The sequence below is a fragment of the Natator depressus genome, chromosome 1 (genome assembly GCF_965152275.1).
Source record: "Natator depressus isolate rNatDep1 chromosome 1, rNatDep2.hap1, whole genome shotgun sequence".
In the NCBI taxonomy this organism is placed as follows: domain Eukaryota; kingdom Metazoa; phylum Chordata; order Testudines; family Cheloniidae; genus Natator; species Natator depressus.
This window is the reverse complement of record NC_134234.1, coordinates 348,314,330-348,336,170: the sequence shown is the minus strand read 5'-3', so window position 1 is coordinate 348,336,170 and position 21,841 is coordinate 348,314,330. Positions and strand designations below refer to the sequence as shown.

Here is a 21,841-nt window from a genome sequence, read left to right as displayed (position 1 = left end):
TTGTTTACATTTACAGGAGATAATGCTCCCCTCTTTTTATTTACAGTGTCACCAGAAAGTGAGAACAGGCATTTGCATGACACTTTTGTAGCTTTCATTGCAAAGTATTTACGTGCCAGGTATGCTAAACATTCGTACACGCCTTCATGCTTCGGCCACCATTCCAGAGGACATGCTTCCATGCTGATGACACTTGTTAAAAAAAAAATGTGTTAATTAAATTTGTGACAGAACTCCTTGGGGGAGAATTGTATATCCCCTGTTCTGTTTTACCCGTATTCTGCCATATATTTCATATTTTAGCAGTCTCAGATGATGACCCAGCACATGTTGTTCATTTTAAGAACACTTTCACTGCAGATTTCATAAAATGCAAAGAAGGCACCAATGTGAGATTTCTAAAGATAGCTGCAGCACTTGACCCAAGGTTTAAGAATCTGAAGTGCCTTCCAAAATCTGTGAAGGATGAAGTGTGGAGCATGCTTTCATAGAATCATAGAATATCAGGGTTGGAAGGAACCTCAGGAGGTCATCTAGTCCAACCCCCTGCTCAAAGCAGGAACAATCCCCAACTAAATCATCCCAGCCAGGGCTTTGTCAAGCCTGACCTTAAAAACTTCAAGGGAAGGAGATTCCACCACCTCCCTAGATAACGCATTCCAGTGTTTCACCACCCTCCTAGTGAAAAAGTTTTTCCTAATATCCAACCTAAACCTCCCCCACTGCAACTTGAGACCATTACTCCTCGTTCTGTCATCTGCTACCACTGAGAACAGTCTAGCTCCATCCTCTTTGGAACCCCCTTTCAGGTAGTTGAAAGCAGCTATCAAATCCCCCCTCATTCTTCTCTTCCGCAGACTAAACAATCCCAGTTCCCTCAGCCTCTCCTCATAAGTCATGTGTTCCAGCCCCCTGATCATTTTTGTTGCCCTCTGCTGGATGTTTTCCAATTTTTCCACATCCTTCTTGTAGTGTGGGGCCCAAAACTGGACACAGTAATCCAGATGAGGCCTCACCAATGTCAAATAGAGGGGAACGATCACGTCCCTCAATCTGCTGGCAATGCCCCTACCTATACATCCCAAAATGCCATTGGCCTTCTTGGCAACAAGGGCACACTGTTGACTCATATCCAGCTTCTCGTCCACTGTCACCCCTAGGTCCTTTTCCGCAGAACTGCTGCCTAGCCATTCGGTCCCTAGTCTGTAGCGGTGCATGGGATTTTTCCGTCCTAAGTGCAGGACCCTGCACTTGTCCTTGTTGAACCTCATCAGTTTTCTTTTGGCCCAATCCTCTAATTTGTCTAGGTCCCTCTGTATCCTATCCCTACCCTCCAGCGTATCTACCTCTCCTCCCAGTTTAGTGTCATCTGCAAACTTGCTGAGGGTGCAATCCACACTATCCTCCAGATCGTTAATGAAGATATTGAACAAAACCGGCCCCAGGACCGACTCTTGGGGAACTCCACTTGATACCGGCTGCCAACTAGACATGGAGCCGTTGATCACTACCCTTTGAGCCCAGCTTTCTATCCATGTTATAGTCCATTCATCCAGCCCATACTTATTTAACTTACTGGCAAGAATACTGTGGGAGACGGTGTCAAAAGCTTTGCTAAAGTCAAGGAACAAGACATCCACTGCTTTCCCCTCATCCACAGAGCCAGTTATCTCATCATAGAAGGCAATTAGATTAGTCAGGCATGACTTTCCCTTGGTGAGTCCATGCTGACTGTTCCTGATCACTTTCCTCTCCTCTAAGTGCTTCACTATTGATTCCTTGAGGACCTGCTCCATGATTTTTCCAGGGACTGAGGTGAGGCTGACTGGCCTGCAGTACCCATGATCCTCCTCCTTCCCTTTTTTAAAGATGGGCACTACATTAGCCTTTTTCCAGTCGTCCGGGACTTCCCCCGATCGCCACGAGTTTTCAAAGGTAATGGCCAATGGCTCTGCAATCACATCCGCCAACTCCTTTAGCATTCTCGGATGCAGCGCATCTGGCCCCATTTGGACTTGTGCTCATCCAGCTTTTCTAAATAGTCCGGAACCACTTCTTTCTCCACAGAGGGCTGGTTACCTCCTCCCCATGCTGTGCTGCCCAGTGCAGTAGTCTGGGAGCTGACCTTGTTCATGAAGACAGAGGCAAAAAAAGCATTGAGTACATTAGCTTTTTCTACATCCTCTGTCACTAGGTTGCCTCCCTCATTCAGTAAGGGGCCCACACTTTCCTTGACTTTCTTCTTGTTGCTAACATACCTGAAGAAACCCTTCTTGTTACTCTTAACATCTCTTGCTAGCTGCAACTCCAGGTGTGATTTGGCCTTCCTGATTTCACTCCTGCATGCCCGAGCAATATTTTTATACTCTTCCCTGGTTATTTGTCCAATCTTCCACTTCTTGTAAGCTTCTTTTTTGTGTTTAAGATCAGCAAGGATTTCACTGTTAAGCCAAGCTGGTCGCCTGCCATATTTACTATTCTTTCTACACATTGGGATGGTATATCTCTGTAACCTCAATAAGGATTCTTTAAAATACAGCCAGCTCTCCTGGACTCATTTCCCCCTCATGTTATTCTCCCAGGGAATCCTGCCCATCAGTTCCCTGAGGTTGTCAAAGTCTGCTTTTCTGAAGTCCAGGGTCCGTATTCTGCTGCTCTCCTTTCTTCCTTGTGTCAGGATCCTGAACTCGACCATCTCATGGTAACTGCCTCCCAGGTTCCCATCCACTTTTGCTTCCCCTACTAGTTCTTCCTGGTTTGTGAGCAGCAGGTCAAGAAGAGCTCTACCCCTAGTTGGTTCCTCCAGCACTTGCACCAGGAAATTGTCCCCTACCCTTTCCAAAAACTTCCTGGATTGTCTGTGCACCACTGTATTGCTCTCCCAGCAGATACCAGGGTGATTGAAGTCTCCCAGAAGAACCAGAAGTCTTAAAAGAGCAACACTCAGATGAGGAAACTACAGAACCCGAACCACCAAAAAATAAAATCAGCCTTCTGCTGATGGCATCTGACTCAGTTAATGAAAATGAACATGCGTCGGCCCGCACTGCTTTGGATTGTTGTCGAGTAGAACCCATCATCAGCATGGACGCGTGTCCCCGGGAGTGGTGGTTGAAGCATGAAGGGACATATGAATCTTTAGGGATCTGGCACATAAATATCTTGTGACGCTTGCTACAACAGTGCCATGAGAATGCCTGTTCTCACTTTCAAGTGAGATTGTAAACAAGACGCGGGCAGCTCTCTCCTGCAAATGTAAACAAACCTGTTTGAGTGATTGGCTGAACAGGAAGTTGGACTGAGCAGTTTTTTGTACCTAGTTCTACATTTGTAAGTTCAACTTTCATGATAAAGAGATTGCCCTACAGTCCTTGTATGAGGTGATTTGAAAAATCCTATTTTGTTTTTTACAGTGCAAATACTTGTAATCAAAAATAAATATAAATTGAGCACTGTACACTTTGTATTTGGTGTTATAATTGAAATAAATATATTTGAAAATGTAGAAAACATCCAAAATATTTAAATAAATGGTATTCTAGTATTGTTTAACAGTGTGATTAATCGCGATTAATTTTTTTAATTGCGTGATTAATGGCAATTAATTTTTTTAATTGTTTGACAGCCGTAGAGGAAGCATAAATCTGCAGCCTTCCAAAGTGTGTAAATATCAGGGAGGGAGGGTGATCCTTGACTTTGTTACAAGGGGGGTAGCTTGGAGTAAATGGCTGAAACTAAGAAAGGGTAAATTTAAAGGTGTATATCAGGAAAAAGCTCCTGCCAGTGAGACCTGCTTGAATGTAGGATAGTCCCCAAAAGAAGGGGGTTGAGCCAAGCAACCCCACTAGCAATGCAGGGAACAGTCCTGCAATATGGGGTCTTGCACGGATTAGTCGGAAATAGGGTGTTTCCATTGATAATTTCCGAGAGGAGGTTGTTTGGCAGTTGTTTCCTGCCCTTCAGCACTGTTTTATATTACTGGGTATCTGCTCCTCTTCATTGGCAGGCTGAGTGTATGGCTAGAGGGAGCCAGAGGCAGGAGACTAGGCACAAGTTGCCTTCCTTACATGGCAGCTTCTTTCAGATATTCACACACCGGGAGACTTCCCTGGGGGGAAGAGTCTGATGTCTTCTGAGCAATCTCAGAGGTTCTCGCTGAGGCTCCGTGGCAGGCTGTGATGGAATGATGCATGTCGGGACACAGGGACCCTGCCAGTAGGAGGCAGTGTCTACATTATGGCCTGGCACTGCCCCTGCACCACCAGCAGGAACAATTTTGGGGGGACTCTTCACAGCCAGGCCAGGCACACACACCTTCAGGCCTCCTGAGTGGTGGTTTCTTTCTGGTTTTATCTTTTAAATGGCATTAACAGTAGATCGTTTATGTAGAGGGGCCCAGGTGGGGGACAAGTAGTATGTTATATTTGAGGCATTTCTCCTGCCAGGGTCAGAGGCCAGCAGGGTGGGAAATAGTAAAGTGTGAATCCACTGGTGTGGTGCCTGTGGTAGACTGTGTGGCGAGGAGGCTTGATGTAGGTGATGTGGGATTAGACATGGGGACAGCGTGTGCTGGGAGAGGCCAAGAGGTATCGTCAATTTGTGTGCTGTCTTCTTTCTTTCTGAGAGTGAGTCTTAAAAATCGAGAGGGGGAGATAAAAGGGTGTGAATCCATGAGTGAGAGAGGCCCTTGGGGTTAAGGGTAAGGACGGTCTTGAATTCTTCCCTCTGTTGTTTCTGTGAGAGTGAGACTGGTGGGGTAAGGTGCAGAGACCATGGAAGTCAGTGCTTGTGCTGTGTGCCTTTCGCTGAGGTGGCAGAGCGGTTCTAGGGACGAGGGGAACACAATGCTTGGAGTAATGAGGGGGTTATTTGTTTTGAGAGGGATGGCATGGAAGGCCATGAGAGGGCCTTAGCTGGGAGAGACAGTTGCTGGCTAGTGAATGGGTGCAAGGTTAGGAAGAGGATTTTAGTTTAAGATGTCTCTTGCAGAGGGCCATGGGGGGGGGGAAGAGGGTCACTCTTTGGGTACTCAACCACAGCAGCTATGTCCCTTCGGTGGCTACTGCTAAGTGACAAAGGCCTGGTCTACACTACGAGATTATGTCGGATTAAGCAGTGTTAAATCGAATTAACCCTGCACCCGTCCACACAACTAAGCCATTTTTTCGACATAAAGGGCTCTTAAAACCGATTTCTGTACTCCTCCCCAAGGGATTAGCGCTGAAATCAACATCACCATTTCAAATTAGGGTTAGTGTGGACGCAATTCGAAGGTATTGGCCTCTGGGAGCTATCCCACAGTGCACCATTGTGACCACTCTGGACGGCACTCTGAACTTGGAAGCACTGGTCAGGTGTACAGGAAAAGCCCCGGGAACTTTTGAATCTCATTTCCTGATTGGGCAGGCAAGCTTATCAGCACAGGTGACCATGCAGAGCTCATCAGCACAGGTGACCATGCAGTCCCAAATCGAAAAAGAGCTCCAGCATGGACCGAACGGGCGGTGCTGGATCTGATCGCTGTGTGGGGAGAGGAATCCGTGCTATCAGAACTACGTTCCAAAAGACGAAATGCCAAAACATTTCAAAAAGTCTCCGAGGCCATGAGGGACAGAGGCTACATCAGGGACGCAACACAGTGCCGCGTGAAACTTAAGGAGCTCAGACAAGCGTACCAGAAAACCAAAGAATCAAACGGACGCTCTGGGACAGAGTCCCAGACATGCTGCTTCTATGCTGAGCTGCATGCAATTCTAGGGGGGGCCGCCACCACTACCCCACCCCTCTCCATGGACTCCGATGATGGGGTACTCTCCGCCATGCCTGAGGATTTTGCGGGTGGGGAAGATGAGGAGGAGGAGGACGAGCTTGAGGAGAGCACACAGTATACCATTCTCCCCGACAGCCAGGATCTTTTTACCACTCTGACTGAAATACCCTCCCAACCCAACGAAGCCGGAGAAGGGACCTCTGGTGAGTGTACCTTTTAAAATATAATACATGTTATAAAAGCAAGCATTTTTTAATGATTAAGTAGCCCTGAGGACTTGGGATGCATTCATGGCCAGTACAGCAACTGGAAAAGTCTGTTAACGTGTCTGGGGATGGAGCAGAAATCCTCCAGTGACATCTCCATGAAACTCTCCTGGAGGTACTCTAAAAGCCTTTGCAGAAGGTTTCTGGAGAAAGCAGCCTTATTCCGTCCTCCATGGTAGGACACTTTACCACGCCATGCTAGTAGCAAGTAATCTGGCATCATTGTGTGACAAAGCCTGGCAGCGTATGATCCCGGTATTTGCCGGCATTCAAGCAACATCCGTTCTTTATCTCTCTGTGTTATCCTCAGGAGAGTGATATCGTTCATGGTAACCTGGTTGAAATAGGGGAATTTAATTAAGGGGACATTCAGAGGTGGCTGTTCCTACTGGGCTGTTTGCCTGTGGCTGAAAAGAAATCCTCCCCACAGTTAGCCACATTTGGGGGGGTCATTGGCGCTGAGCTCTTCACGTTTGGCTAGCAGGGATCTTCCCTGATACCAGCCGTGCGCTGCGGTGAGGGGTAAAGCAATCATCCCAGAGAATTGGATGGTGGGGGGTTAGTTTGGTTTCTGCTGCTGCACGTTAACAGGAAAACTGCAGCACTAAATGGCCAGCTCAACGGGCTTTGCTTGGTATGGGAAAGGAGGGCGCTGCTGTTATGAAGATTGCAGAAGCCGAAAGACTGTGGCTTACCGTGGCCGCCTGCAAGCGGAAATCTGTTGCCCGGCACTGCATGTGTGATTTCTAACACCAAAGCTGCAGGCACTCAATATAAGATGCAAAATGCGACCTTGTACCAAAATCACATGTGCTATGTAATGTGAATAGCGTTGTTCACCATGAAAGAGTATAGCCATTGCTCTGTAAAATGTATCTTTTTAAATACTTCACTTCCTTTTTTTCCTCCAGCAGCTGCAAATGTTTCAAGCCTCCCTCCTCCGTCCCAAAGGCTATCTCAGATAAGGCGGCGAAAAAAACGCACGCATGATGACATGTTCTCTGAGCTCATGCAGTCGTCCGGCACTGACAGAGCTCAGCAGAATGTGTGGAGGGACACAATAGCAGAGTACAGGACAGTGGCTGATGAACGTGAGGAGAGGTGGCAGCAGGAAGATCAGAGGAGGCATGAGGCAACGCTGGGGCTACTGCGGGATCAAACGGAGATGCTCCGGCATCTGGTGGAGGTTCATGAACGGCAGCAGGATCACAGACTGCCGCTGCAGCCCCTGCTTAACCACCCTCCGTCCTCCCCAAGTTCCATAGCCTCCTCACCCAGATGCCCAAGAACGCGGCGGGGGAGGCTCCGGGCACCCAACCACTCCAACTCAGTGGACAGCCCAAGCAATAGAAGGCTGTCATTCAAGAAGTTTTAAAGTGGCCTTTTCCTTCCCTCCTACCCTCCTCCCACACCCCACCCGGGCTACCTTGTGAGTTATCTCCCTATTTTTATAAACAATTAATAAAGAATACATGTTTTTTAAATGATAATGACTTTATTTCCTTTGCAAGCAAGCTCTGATCGAAGGGTGGAGGGCGGGTGGCTTACAGGGAATTTAGAGACAACCAAGGGGGCGGGTTTTCATCAAGGAGAAACAAACAGAAGTGTCACACAGTACCCTGGCCAGTCATGAAGCTGGTTTTCAAAGCTTCTCTGATGCGCAGTGCCTCCTGTTGTGCTCTTCTAACTGCCCTGGTGTCTGGCTGCGTGTATTCAGTGGCCAGGCGATTTGCATCAACCTCCCACCCCACCATAAACGTCTCCCCCTTACTCTCACAGAGATAGTGGAGCACACAGCAAGCAGCAATAACAATGGGAATATTGGTTTTGCTGAGGTCTGAGCGAATCAGTAAACTGCGCCAGCGACCCTTTAGATGTCGAAATGCACACTCTACCACCGTTCTGCACTTGCTCAGCCTATAGTTGAACAGCTCCTTACTACTATCCAGGGTGCCTGTGTACGGCTTCATGAGCCAGGTCATTAAGGGGTAGGCTGGGTCCCCAAGGATAATTATAGGCATTTCAACATCTCCAACAATTATTTTCTGGTCTGGAAAGTAAATCCCTTCCTGCAGCCATTTAAATAGACCAGAGTTCCTGAAGACGCGAGCGTCATGAACCTTTCCCGGCCATCCCACGTTGATGTTGGTGAAACATCCCTTGTGATCCACCAGTGCTTGCAGCACCATTGAAAAGTGCCCCTTGCGGTTTATGTACTGGCTGCCCTGGTAGTCCGGTCCCAAGATAGGGATATGGGTTCCATCTATAGCTCCACCACAGTTAGGGAATCCCATTGCAGCAAAGCCATCGAGTATGACCTGCACATTTCCCAGAGTCACTAACTTTGATAGCAGCAGCTCAATGATTGCGTTGGATACTTGCATGACAGCAATCCCCACGGTAGATTTGCCAACTCCAAATTGATTCCTGACTGACCAGTAGCTGTCTGGCTTTGCAAGCTTCCACAGAGCTATTGCCACTTGCTTGTGAACTGTGAGGGCTGCTCTCATCTTGGTATTCTTGCACTTCAGGGCAGGGGAAAAGCAAATCACAAAGTTCCATGAAAGTGCCGTTACGCATGCGAAAGTTTCGGAGCCACTGGTAATCATCCCAAACCTGCAGTCCCACCACTCTGTGCTTGTTTCCCGGGTCCAGAATCGGCGTTCCACAGCATGAGCCTGCCCCGTTAACACCATGATCTCCAAATTGATGGGGACCGCGGTTTTAGAGAAATCTGTGTTTATGATGGAAAGGTTGCATTGGAACTATCAATAGGATGTTCGCACTGTCTGTCAATTTTTCTTATAACCCTATATACTAAGGGATATGAGAAGGATTGCCTTCTATGATGAGATAACTGGCTCTGTGGATGAGGGGAAAGCGGTGGACGTGTTGTTCCTTGACTTTAGCAAAGCTTTTGACATGGTCTCTCTCAGTATTCTTGCCAGCAAGTTAAAGAAGTATGGGCTGGATGAATGGACTATAAGGTGGATAGAAAGCTGGCTAGATTGTCGGGCTCAACGGGTAGTGATCAATGGCTCCATGTCTAGTTGGCATTCGGTATCAAGTGGAGTGCCCCAAGGGTCGGTCCTCGGGCTGGTTTTGTTCAAAATCTTCATAAATGATCTGGAGGATGGTGTGGATTGCTGTAGAAGGCTGTAGAAGTAAATTCTGACATTGTTACCTTATTTCTCATCCTTGCAATAGGGAGCTCTCCACTCCTGAATGAACCAAGGTCACCTCTTCCGTCATATCAGTGCTAATAATTTCCTTCTTTCTTCTCTGGTTTTCTTCTTCTAGGAGAGTTGTGCTCGGGTCCTCCTGTTCCGTGGTGCAAGCAAAGAGATTCGTAACTACAACAGCCAGACAGCATTCCAGGTAGGAGAGTGTGAGCCCATCCCACCTTTGTTGATGATGGAGATGTGCCTGGGGGCCGTCTTGTTTTAGAGAGCACTGAGAAAGAGTATTAGTAGATAAAGCATAGGTGTGTGCCCAGAGAAGAAGGGGAGTCTGTGTTGACCATTTTCTAGTCACATGTGGGTGTAACCCTTCTGTCATGTGGAGTCAGCAGCCACAAGGGCCTGGTTCAATATCTCGGAGTTCCTCTTAACATTACAAAACTAAGCCAACTTGAGCCACAATCCAGAAACCTGGAAATACTAAACACCAGCCCATGGCACCTCTATGAGGCAATACTTCCCCCCGGGAAGCACTGAACCTATATATAACAAGAGAAAACCTGTACTAAGAGGAGAAGGAACACCGAATTAACAAAAACAATGATTCAAAATGATGCAAACAGTAAGTAAACACCTAGAGCACTGCGCAGATACAACATGTGTATCTGCATCTGATCGGTGAGACTCAGAAATAATCTGTGGTTATAAAGTGGATATCTGTGGATTTGCAGGGCTCTAGATCCAAAATTTGTATCCACATCTGATCTGTGATCCGCAAAAATGGTCCGTGGCTATCTGCATCTGTGGATGCAGATATCTGCAGATATAAAGCAGATATCCATGGATTTGAAGGGCTCTATAAACACCCACCCTACAGTATCTCTGGCAGTGTTCTTTGCCTTAAGTTTCCCATCTTGTGGTGTGAAAGTCCAACAGACGAATGCCCCTTTAATGTGCCCCTCCCGCTTTCACTCACTGTACCGCACTCAGTTTGTTGTCTGAGATCAGCGAAGTCCCAGAGTCCGGGGCTACATTCAGGGGGGTTCACCTCCTGCCCCGAAGGTGGTGGGGCTGGAGCATTACCTCTGCGTTCATTGCTGCTCATCACTCGCAGCTGCTGCTGCTGCTTATCACTGCCACTGCCCTTTTAGCTGTGTTACTGTTTTCTGAGGTTCCACCACCTGGCCCAGCCCTTTGTGATTTCAGCTCTCAGTGATTCCCTGGCCAGTGGGGAACCTCACCCACACCAGGTCTAAGGCTTAGCCCCCTAGCCCAGCTTACTAGCGATTGCAGCTCTGGTCATCCCTGGGAAGACACAAAGACTCTCAGTTAAGTCTAACCAGCTCTGTCTTTAAACACTGGAGAGGAAAGATCACATGGCATTTAGACCCTGTCAGTAGAGTCTATACCCCCAAGTAGGAACACCTGTCCCCCATGCCCTCACACACAAACTTTTAGTTGGATGCGGCAGCATCTAGCTTTCTCTCTCACCCATACACCCTTAGTGAGTGACGTTACAGTTAGGGTAACCACCTTCAATTAGGACATACTAAGTACAGTTCTGCTGTGCTTTAGTCAGACAGTACGGATAACAACAGTTCGCTCGCCCTGTGTCCAAGACTGAAATTAGTTTTAACCGAAAACAGTCAAAATTGATCACTTTGGCAAAGCAGAGATGTCTGTTGATCACTACGCAAAGTCTAGACAAATACAGTCTGCTCCTGGGGTCTTTTGCTCCAGTTAATCAATAGATGGTAGGGGAGAGCTCATTCATATCACTGGTTTATTTGAGGATGGGGATTACTGGAACAAACTCTAGCCCCATCTTCCTTATTCTGGAACTGGTTCAGTCCCTGGAGTGACTGGGGGAGGCAGTGCACATGTGCACACAGTAAATACTGCATTCTTCTTATTTTTATTGTTGAACTTGTAGCCCCCCTTTCACACACTTGCTTACCCACATTCACTCACATATCCTCATTCAGAAAAGACTTAAAACCATGGTCCTGATTATCAAAGATCTCCAGATATCTTTCGCAAGAGTAGTGGATATTAACTCCAACTTGGGTAGATACGGTCTGCCTCCCTAAATTCCCCCCTGCAGTTGCCGTTTGGAAACTGGCTTCCTCACTTCCTTTTCCAAAGTGCTGTGTACAGATGCTATAGGTTGTCTGAAGACTGTTATGTTCTACTCAAGTGCTTATATACAAATGCACAAAGCCTTGGAAACAAGCAGGGAGAACTGGAGGTCCTGGTGATGTCAAGGAATTATGACGTGATTGGAATAACAGAGACTTGGTGGGATAACTCACATGACTGGAGTACTGTCATGGATGGTTATAAACTGTTCAGGAAGGACAGGCAGGGCAGAAAAGGTGGGGGAGTAGCACTGTATGTAAGGGAGCAGTATGACTGCTCAGAGCTCCGGTACGAAACTGCAGAAAAACCTGAGTGTCTCTGGATTAAGTTCAGAAGTGTGAGCAACAAGAGTGATGTAGTGGTGGGAGTCTGCTATAGACCACCAGACCAGGGGGATGAGGTGGATGAGGCTTTCTTCCGGCAACCCGCAGAAGCTACTAGATCGCACGCCCTGGTTCTCATGGGCAACTTCAATCACCCTGATATCTGCTGGGAGAGCACTACAGCGATGCACAGACAATCCAGGAAGTTTTTGGAAAGCGCAGGGGACAATTTCCTGGTGCAAGTGCTAGACGAGCCAACTGGGGGGGAGCTTTTCTTGACCTGCTGCTCACAAACAGGGAAGAATTAGTGGGGGAAGCAAAAGTGGACAGGAATCTGGGAGGCAGTGACCATGAGTTGGTTGAGTTCAGGATCCTGACACAGGGAAGAAAGGTAAGCAGCAGGATACAGACCCTGGACTTCAGGAAAGCAGACTTCGACTCCCTCAGGGAGCGGATGGGTAGGATCCCCTGGGGGACTAACATAAAGGGGAAAGGAGTCCAGGAGAGCTGGCTGTATTTGAAGGAATCCCTGTTGAGGTTACAGGGACAAACCATCCCGATGAGTCGAAAGAATAGTAAATATGGCAGGCGACCAGCTTGGCTTAACGGTGAAATCCTAGCGGATCTTAAACATAAAAAAGAAGCTTACAAGAAGTGGAAGTTTGGACATATGACCAGGGAAGAGTATAAAAATATTGCTCGGGCATGTAGGAATGAAATCAGGAGGGCCAAATCGCACCTGGAGCTGCAGCTAGCAAGAGATGTCAAGAGTAACAAGAAGGGTTTCTTCAGGTATGTTGGCAACAAGAAGAAAGTCAAGGAAAGTGTGGGCCCCTTACTGAATGAGGGAGGCAACCTAGTGACAGAGGATGTGGAAAAAGCTAATGTGCTCAATGCTTTTTTTGCCTCTGTCTTCACTAACAAGGACAGCTCCCAGACTGCTGCGCTGGGCATCGCAACATGGGGAGTAGATGGCCAGCCCTCTGTGGAGAAAGAGGTGGTTAGGGACTATTTAGAAAAGCTGGACGTGCACAAGTCCATGGGGCCGGACGAGTTGCATCCGAGAGTGCTAAAGGAATTGGCGGCTGTGATTGCGGAGCCATTGGCCATTATCTTTGAAAACTCGTGGCGAACGGGGGAAGTCCCAGATGACTGGAAAAAGGCTAATGTAGTGCCAATCTTTAAAAAAGGGAAGGAGGAGGATCCTGGGAACTACAGGCCAGTCAGCCTCACCTCAGTCCCCAGAAAAATCATGGAGCAGGTCCTCAAGGAATCAATCCTGAAGCACTTAGAGGAGAGGAAAGTGATCAGGAACAGTCAGCATGGATTCACCAAGGGTAGGTCATGCCTGACTAATCTAATCGCCTTTTATGATGAGATTACTGGTTCTGTGGATGAAGGGAAAGCAGTGGATGTATTGTTTCTAGACTTTAGCAAAACTTTTGACACGGTCTCCCACAGTATTCTTGTCAGCAAGTTAAAGAAGTATGGGCTGTATGAATGCACTATAAGGTGGGTAAAAAGTTGGCTAGATTGTCGGGCTCAACGGGTAGTGATCAATGGCTCCATGTCTAGTTGGCAGCCGGTGTCAAGTGGAGTGCCCCAGGGGTCGGTCCTGGGGCCGGTTTTGTTCAATATCTTCATAAATGATCTGGAGGATGGTGTGGATTGCACTCTCAGCAAATTTGCGGATGATACTAAACTGGGAGGAGTGGTAGATACGCTGGAGGGCAGGGATAGGATACAGAGGGACCTAGACAAATTGGAGGATTGGGCCAAAAGAAACCTGATGAGGTTCAATAAGGATAAGGGCAGGGTCCTGCACTTAGGACGGAAGAACCCAATGCACAGCTACAGACTAGGGACCGAATGGCTAGGCAGCAGTTCTGCGGAAAAGGACCTAGGGGTGACAGTGGACGAGAAGCTGGACATGAGTCAGCAGTGTGCCCTTGTTGCCAAGAAGGCCAATGGCATTTTGGGCTGTATAAGTAGGGGCATAGCGAGCAGATCGAGGGACGTGATCGTTCTCCTCTATTCGACATTGGTGAGGCCTCATCTGGAGTACTGTGTCCAGTTTTGGGCCCCACACTACAAGAAGGATGTGGATAAATTGGAGAGAGTCCAGCGAAGGGCAACAAAAATGATTAGGGGTCTGGAACACATGACTTATGAGGAGAGGCTGAGGGAACTGGGACTTTTTAGTCTGCAGAAGAGAAGAATGAGGGGGGATTTGATAGCTGCTTTCAACTACCTGAGAGGTGGTTCCAGAGAGGATGGTTCTAGACTATTCTCAGTGGTAGAAGAGGACAGGACAAGGAGTAATGGTCTCAAGTTGCAGTGGGGGAGGTTTAGGTTGGATATTAGGAAAAACTTTTTCACTAGGAGGGTGGTGAAACACTGGAATGCGTTACCTAGGGAGGTGGTAGAATCTCCTTCCTTAGGAGTTTTTAAGGTCAGGCTTGACCAAGCCCTGGCTGGGATGATTTGATTGGGGATTGGTCCTGCTTTGAGCAGGGGGTTGGACTAGATGACCTCCTGAGGTCCCTTCCAACCCTGATATTCTATGATTCTATGATTCTATACTCCGAGGTGGCTGCATTTCAGTGGCACATAAAATGATTTTTATCAAGCACGAGAATCTGATTTTTAAACAGATTAAGCAAAAAGGTCACACACAATGTTTCCAGTCCAATAGGTAATGTGCATGTGCAATTACCATGATTGCATATGCAGATTAGGCCATTGTAGGCAAGAGGTATGCTGATGGCCTTTCAAAGAGCAGTGAGTCTCAACCTCTTTGGATCTGTCACCCATGAAATGACTCCAGATCATACAGTGACCCTTTTGCACAGGATTGTGTGATTTGGATCACGAGAAGAAACAGTGGCGGGGGACACTGTAGAGTGGGTGATGGAAATGATGAGGGCTATAGTGCTTGTGAGGGTTGGTGGCTGCTGTATTGGGGGATGCTGCGTTGGGGGATGCTGCGTTGGGGATATTTTCCTTCCCCCTCCCCCCCATCTCATCTCCCTAACCTACAAAGCATTCAGCTCCACGAAAGTACTGCATCCAGAGACTGCAGTGTGGGCACCACAGCCTCTAGAATGGCTCTTCCTCCGCCCCAGAGTTGAGCACTGCCTGGGCTGGAGAAGTGGAGAAAGAGAGATCTTCCCATTGCTGGAGTTTGTAGGAAGTAGGGGGCAAAGCAGAGGTGGGGAAGCAGCAGGAGGAGGGGAATGAGATGCTCCTGTCCTGACCTCTCTTCCCTCCTGCTGTGTTCTAGTGACCTGGCGATTTTGCAGAATATTGTTCTCAATCAGTGAGGTAAGACCCACTTGAAGATTCCACCCATAGGGTGAGAAACTGCCCTAGGTAACCCACTGCTGTATGTTGTGTCGTTGTAGCCATCTTGATCCCAGGATATTAGAGAGACAAGGTGGGTGAGGTAATTGTGACATTCCCCAGGGTACAGTCTGCACTGCTGGACAACTGTGTCCCCTCAGTTCTCCAACTTGGGGTGCTTTTACACTGCTTTGCTGTGAGAGCAACTACCCCTGGTCTGCTCACACAGAGCCTCCAGCATGTAAATCACTCCCAGCTGTAGTGCAAGAGTGCTGTAGCTGGCCAGCCACTCTGGAATTAGACTGCAGGGCAGCACCAGCAAACGCCCTGTCCCAGGCTTTTCCCAGAAATGTACCCCTTGTACTGCCCCGCACACCCTGGGATAACACCTGCTCATAGACAGTCCGTCACTTCATTAATGGAAAATGATGTGTACAAATTCAGTTATCTCAAATGGAGTTTCCCAAACACTTCAATCCAAACACACTGGTTAGATAAAACAATAAAACAAGTTTATTAACTACAAAAAGATAGATTTTAAGTGATTATAGGTAATGAGGCATAAAAGTTAGAATTGGTTTCAAAGAAATAAAAGGTAAAATGCATCCAATGCCTAACTTAACAAGCTTAGTTATTACAAAGCAAAAGTTTCTCTCACCACATGCTGTAGCAGTCTGATTGGCTGAAGTCCCTTCAGCCAAGATCCCTCCCTAGTCCAGTGATGCTTCCTTTCTCCTTCAAGTGTTGTTGATGCCGTGAGTAGAGACGAAGGCAGAGATATCTTGGGGCACCTATCCCCCTTTCTTATAGCTCTCCTTTTCTTCGAAAATCATCTCCAGCCGGGGTCAGGAGACAGGAAGTCTGAGAGGATGGGAACCTCCATCTGTTTCTTTGCCAAAATGTAAATTCCTTGCTCTCACTCTTTTTCCTGCCAAAGAATGGCTGCATAACCAGGTGATAGTCCATCTGATTTTGTTTAAATCTGGCTGAGGCGTCAGTTTGCCTTTTGTCTTTGAGGAACTGGTTTGTGCCTGCTTTTCTAAACTTGGAACATGTCTCAGTAATGTTATACAGTAGAATCTTACAACTTTTCAATGTTGCCACACATATTTTACCAGGACAATAATAATCAGCAAATTATTCATTTTCAAATGATACTTCATGTCATGGAGTCCCTGGGCAATGCTCTGGAACTGCTCCCCACAAAGCCAGACAGGACTCTGGGGAAGTCTCCTTTCTGTGAGCAGACTGTCTTCAGGAAACACAGCTCACACAGCTTCCACCTTCCTGGGTCTGACCTCGGAGCATTCAGCATCCTCTGCCCCTCCGTGCGCGTCCCACAGCCAGTCCGCCCAGGCGGGGTCCTGGGGAAGCCAGAGGGTCCTGCACCCCAACTTCGTGACTCTCAGCCAGCCAGTAAAACAGAGGTTTATTAGATGACAGGAACATGGTCTAAAACAGAGCTTGTAGGTGCAGAGAACAGGACCCCTCAGCTGGGTCCATTTTGGGGGGCAGTGAGCCAGAAAACCACATCTGCACTTCACTCCATGTCCCCAGCCAGCACCAAACTGACTCCCCCTCCAGCCCCTCCTCCTCTGGGCTTTGTCCCTTTCCCAGGCCAGGAGGTCACCTGATTCCTTTGTTCTCAAACCCTTTAGCTCTCACCTTGCAGGGAGGAAGGGCCCAGGCCATCAGTTGCCAGGAGACAAAGTGTCCGCCATTTATGTACCCTGGCCCTTTGCTCTGCAACAATTACACTCCCTTATCCCACCACCTAGAGACTTAAAAAATGCATAGGAGAAACTGAGGCACCCCTACAGTATTCAGAGGGAACATTAAGAACAGTCCTGCTTCGTCACACTTCACAAGGTATACTTTGAACAAAATCCATTATAGTTTTGTAAAATGTGTGAACATAGGAATACAGACCGTCACAATAATGTCTTTTATTGGACCAACTTCTTTTGGTGAGAGAGACAAGTTTTTGAGCTACACAGAGCTCTTCTTCAAGTCTGGGAAAGGTATTCTGAGCCTCTGAGCTAAATGCAAGAGGGAACAAATTGTTTAGCATAAGTGATTAGCACATATTGTAAGGGACCATTCAAAGTAGAGTGGCCCGTTAACACTTCTCCAGTCTCTGAACTGTTTGGATTCTGAGAGAGCAGAATAACTGAATGAGAAGATGGAGATCCCCAGAGTTAGTCTGGGTAGCTCTGAAAGACCTTTGGGAAACTGGCAGATTATTACATGTCTGCTACCATTTGGAATTATAGACTGAGACTCATATGTACATGAATGTTACCTGCTCTAACCTCTTAATAATTTTCTTTCCTTTTTCTTAGCTAATAAACCTTTAGTCAGTTCACTATGGAATTGAATACCAGCATTGTCTTTGGATGCAAATTGATGTGGGTGAGTGACTGGTCTCTTGGGACTGGAATATTTGTGATTTCTGGAGAACATGACCAGCTATCACATAGTCCAGTTTGCCTGGGTGGCAAGATAAACTGAGTGTTTAAGGGGACATATTTCAGAGTAGCAGCCGTGTTAGTCTGTATTCGCAAAAAGAAAAGGAGTACTTGTGGCACCTTAGAGATTAACAAATTTATTTGAGCATAAGCTTTCGTGAGCTACAGCTCACTTCATCGGATGGGAGTTCACATTAGATAAGAGATGGGCAAACTACGTCTCGCGGGCCACATCCAGACCACGGGACCCTCCTGCCCGCCCCCTGAGCTCCTGGCCTAGGAGGCTCACCCCCGGCCCTTCCCACACTGTTCCCCCTCCACGCAGCCTCAGCGCGCCATGCTGCCGGTGTCGTGTATTAAACTGCGCTGCGTAGGAATGTGCGACTGGGGTGTGGATGGGGTTGGGGCGGTCAGAGGGTGGGGAATGGCAGGGGGTTGAATGGGGGCAGGGGTTCCGGGGGGGATAGTCAGGAAGGAGTGGTGGTTGAATAGGGTGGTGGGGGGCAGTCAGGAGCAAGGGTTCTGGGGGCGGCCATGGGACAGGGAGTGGGGGTGTGTGGGTGGGGCAGGGGTCCTGGGGGGGGCCGTCAGGGAACAGGGTGGGTTGGATGGGGCCATTGTCCCGCGTGGGGGGACCATCAGGGGGAGAGAAGTAAGGGGGGGGTGGGGGCATAGCCTGGCACAGCCTCCCCTAACCGGTGCTCCATACAATTTCCAAAACCCGATGTGGCCTTCAGGCCAAAAAGTTTGCTCGCCCCTGCATTAGATGCTTGTGTGTGTGTGAAATCTAATTGAACACATGACCAGTTTGAAGTGTCAGCCCTGCTTTTGACAGTCTGCACTGAGGTAGGCACTCACAGTCCTGAGCCACTCTAGACAGTCTGACAATTGAATGGGACAAGAGATACTAAATTTATGTACCTGGCATTGGCCACTGTCGGCAGACAGGATACTGGGCTGGATGGACCTTTAGTCTGACCCAATATGGCCATTCTTATGTTCTTATGGCTTATTAGAACAATCTGTGTAACCCACTAACTCCCTCTTTTTGTCCTATGATTGCAGAGGTGTTAACGGGCCACTCTACCTTGAATGGCCCCTTAGAACATGTGCTAACTACTTATGCTAAACAATCTGTTCCAGCTTGCATTTAGCTGTTACACTCAGGGTGCCTTTCCCAGACCTGAAGAATTGCTCTGTGAGGCTCCAGAGCTTCTCTCTCATCAGCAGATATTGCTCCAATAAAGGCTATTACCCCGTCTCTTTAGATAACCCCGGCAGTTTGTAGATATCCTACAGACATCTTGCTCCAAATGAAGTGATGAGTGTCAGAGTCCTGTGCTCCTGTCATTGCCCATTCTTCATCAAGAAACTGTAATTGAATTATTTGCTTAAGATGTCAGCATGTCTTTAACTAACTGACTGACAAGGTTTGATTTTGCTGTGGCAAGTAATCCTCTAGAGATGGCACCGTGGGATATCACGTATATTGTCTTGCAGTGGCTGGATCTCATGTGCTTAATGTTTACAAGCACAAGCTAATTTATTTTTAAGTGCCAGCCCAGGAAACTCAGCCTGGGTTCTGCGAGTCTCCTGTTTCCTTCTTACACATCATCCCCAGTAACATCCAAAATGCTACCTCAGTGACACCTGTGCAACCCTGCAGCCTTTAGTGCTGTGAGCAATGGGGGTTATACCCATCATAACCATCTTGCTGTGTGAGATAGTGAGATTAAAAAACACACCGTGAATAAACCATTTAATTAACCAGTTTCAGAGTAGCAGCCGTGTTAGTCTGTATTCGCAAAAAGAAAAGGAGGACTTGTGGCACCTTAGAGACTAAATAAAATTTGTTAGTCTCTAAGGTGCCACAAGTACTCCTTTTCTTTTTAATTAACCAGTTACCTCTGCTAGGCTTTTCTCTCTGTTTCTTAGCTAAAGAACAGACTAGAGAATTATTATAAATTTATGAGTTGAATTAGAAAAAAATAGCTTTTAAAGCAAATAAGAAATTATAGAAAGCAGAATGAAGATGGTTAGATGACATTGTGAACACTCACAAATTGAACTGAACCTGAGAAGTTACAGTTATTGAGAGTTAATAAATCAGTTCAATTAATTAAGTACTAGTTCTATACTAGCCTAGGCAGGTGATTTTGATATGAACATGAAATCATGGATCCTTAAATATAGATCATTTTTATCAATTTTATGTGCCAATGGATTATTGCACATTAAACCCAAATATAATATGCAGGTAATTATTTTTATGCTATTCTAATTTTTCTGGAATATCACCAGCACTGCAAGCTCTTATGTCACTTTAACCAAAGGTTCAAATAGTGGTAAAACCTTTTCATTTACAGCCAGATCAAAGCTTCTTCCTCTTTTTGTCTGTGAAGTTATCAGTTCTTTTGACCACAACATCTGTGATTTCTAGGCTGAGCTCTTTGAAACACTAAGGGTTTCTCACCAACTTTTGCTGTAGGCAAGCACAATTTCCTGTTATGTAGTGAAGTATCAGGGCGTAGCCATGTTAGTCTGTATCCCCAGAAACATCTGAAGAAGTGGTTTTTTACCCACAAAAGCTTTGCCCAAATAAATCTGTTTAGTTTTTAAGGTGCCACTGGACTCCTGGTTGTTATGTAGTGAGTTTCTCCAGCCTCAACACTCTGAATGACTTGTTGATTTTAGCCTAGTTTCTAGAAAATTAAGATTAAACTTGTTAGTGAAACACATACACATCATACATTTTAGTTATTCAGAGGGTTTTAACTGAGGTATGTACTTTCTGAAAAGCATTTAGCCTAACATAATTCAGTTGCCAGTTGGTAAGCACCGATATATAATAAACAGTAAGACACATATTTATGCCATGCCAAGAGTCCTAGACCCTTGTGATGTCAGAGGTAAGTCAAACAATCACCACCTTCACTCTACAGCTAATTTACATGCAACAATTTCGTAGAGATATGAGGGAGACTGCACAGATAGTGGATTACTTGGCTCAACTGCCACGGTTCTTCGAAGGTTGATTCACCATCCATACAACTTAAAACAAACTCCCCAATACAACTTTCACATCCAAACAGATCAGCACAAAATCCCAATTGAACACCCACCCACACACAAATCAATACAAATCTCCTAGCACAGCACAACACAAATCAACACAAGCACCCAGGCAAATGCAAAACCAGCAGACACAATAACTCCAAGCGCAGATAGCTTCTCACTGTAGCACGCATCCCTTGTTTGCCACCCGCAAAAAATAGAACAAATCTCCCAGCACAGCACACACACTCCCCCACCCTCATTCATACACTTGAGTGGCAAACCTGTGGATTATCACTAGTGAATGTATAAAAGTCATTTGGCTACTTACCAGTTGGAACTGGCGTGATGGTGAGTTCTCCAGGTCAGCTTCACAGTCACAATTACAGGCTTCTTGATGTGGAAAGTTCATTCAGTGTGATAGCTGCATTACTATTCTCTTTCTGGATTTCACAGCAGTCTTCCTAGATAGGACTTGAACAGACAATTAATAGGGTGTTTGTCAATGATAAGGCTTTAGTTGTTACCAAGCAAGGGGCACTCTCACTGTCCTCAACTTCCATGAGATTTTGTGAGATCTTGGTCTGCTAGAGTGAAGAGCCCTCTATTTTCAAATTTCTGTTCCCCATGTAGGTACTAATAGACTGTGATCATGTTGCCTCTTGGTTAAACTAAAGAGATTGATCTTGAGTCTGTTACTCTAAGGCAGGTTTTCCAATCATTTAAACATTCTTGTAGCTCTTCTCTGAACTCTGTCCAATTTATCATCAACATCCTTCTTGAATTGTGGGCACCAGGACTGGACGCAGTATTTCAGTAGTGGTTGCACCAGTACAAAATACAGAGCTAATATAACCTCCCTCCTGCTACTCGGTATTCCCTTGTCAGGCAGTGTACACATCCAGCATCAACTTTGGAGCTTGACCTGCAGAAGTGGGCAAGCTGCCTCACTCACCTCTGCTCCTGGGAGGCTGCTCAAGCTCAGTTGTATAAATCTAGTAAGGTGCAAGTCCAATTTTGGAGATCTGCCAGCCAAAGTGGCTTGTGCCCAACTTAAACAACATCCAGGTCCCCAATCTTCTCTACCTGACAGAGCCCAGTATGCAAGTCTGGCACAGTCAACATGGCACCAAGGTCTCTGAATTTGTCTGGGGCAGCCTAATATGGCACCAAAGTCCCAGCACATTCAATATGGCATCAAGGTCCCTAGATCCCTCCAGGTTGACCCAACTCAGTGCCAGGACCTGGCACTATCAACTCTAGTCAACCAAGTGTGGTTTGGTGCCTACTATAAGTAGAA

At 46.8% G+C, this 21,841-nt stretch overlaps 1 protein-coding gene across 1 annotated transcript in view; it reads left to right on the top strand.

Moving 5' to 3' along the window:
* The window catches only part of SHANK3 (SH3 and multiple ankyrin repeat domains 3), a 658,681-nt gene that overhangs the window by 168,651 nt on the left and 468,189 nt on the right, over positions 1-21,841 (top strand). Inside the window, exon 8 of the mRNA XM_074942807.1 lies at positions 9,337-9,414. Within this exon, the coding sequence (XP_074798908.1) occupies positions 9,337-9,414 (78 nt within the window). The remainder of the gene's footprint in view (positions 1-9,336; positions 9,415-21,841) is intronic.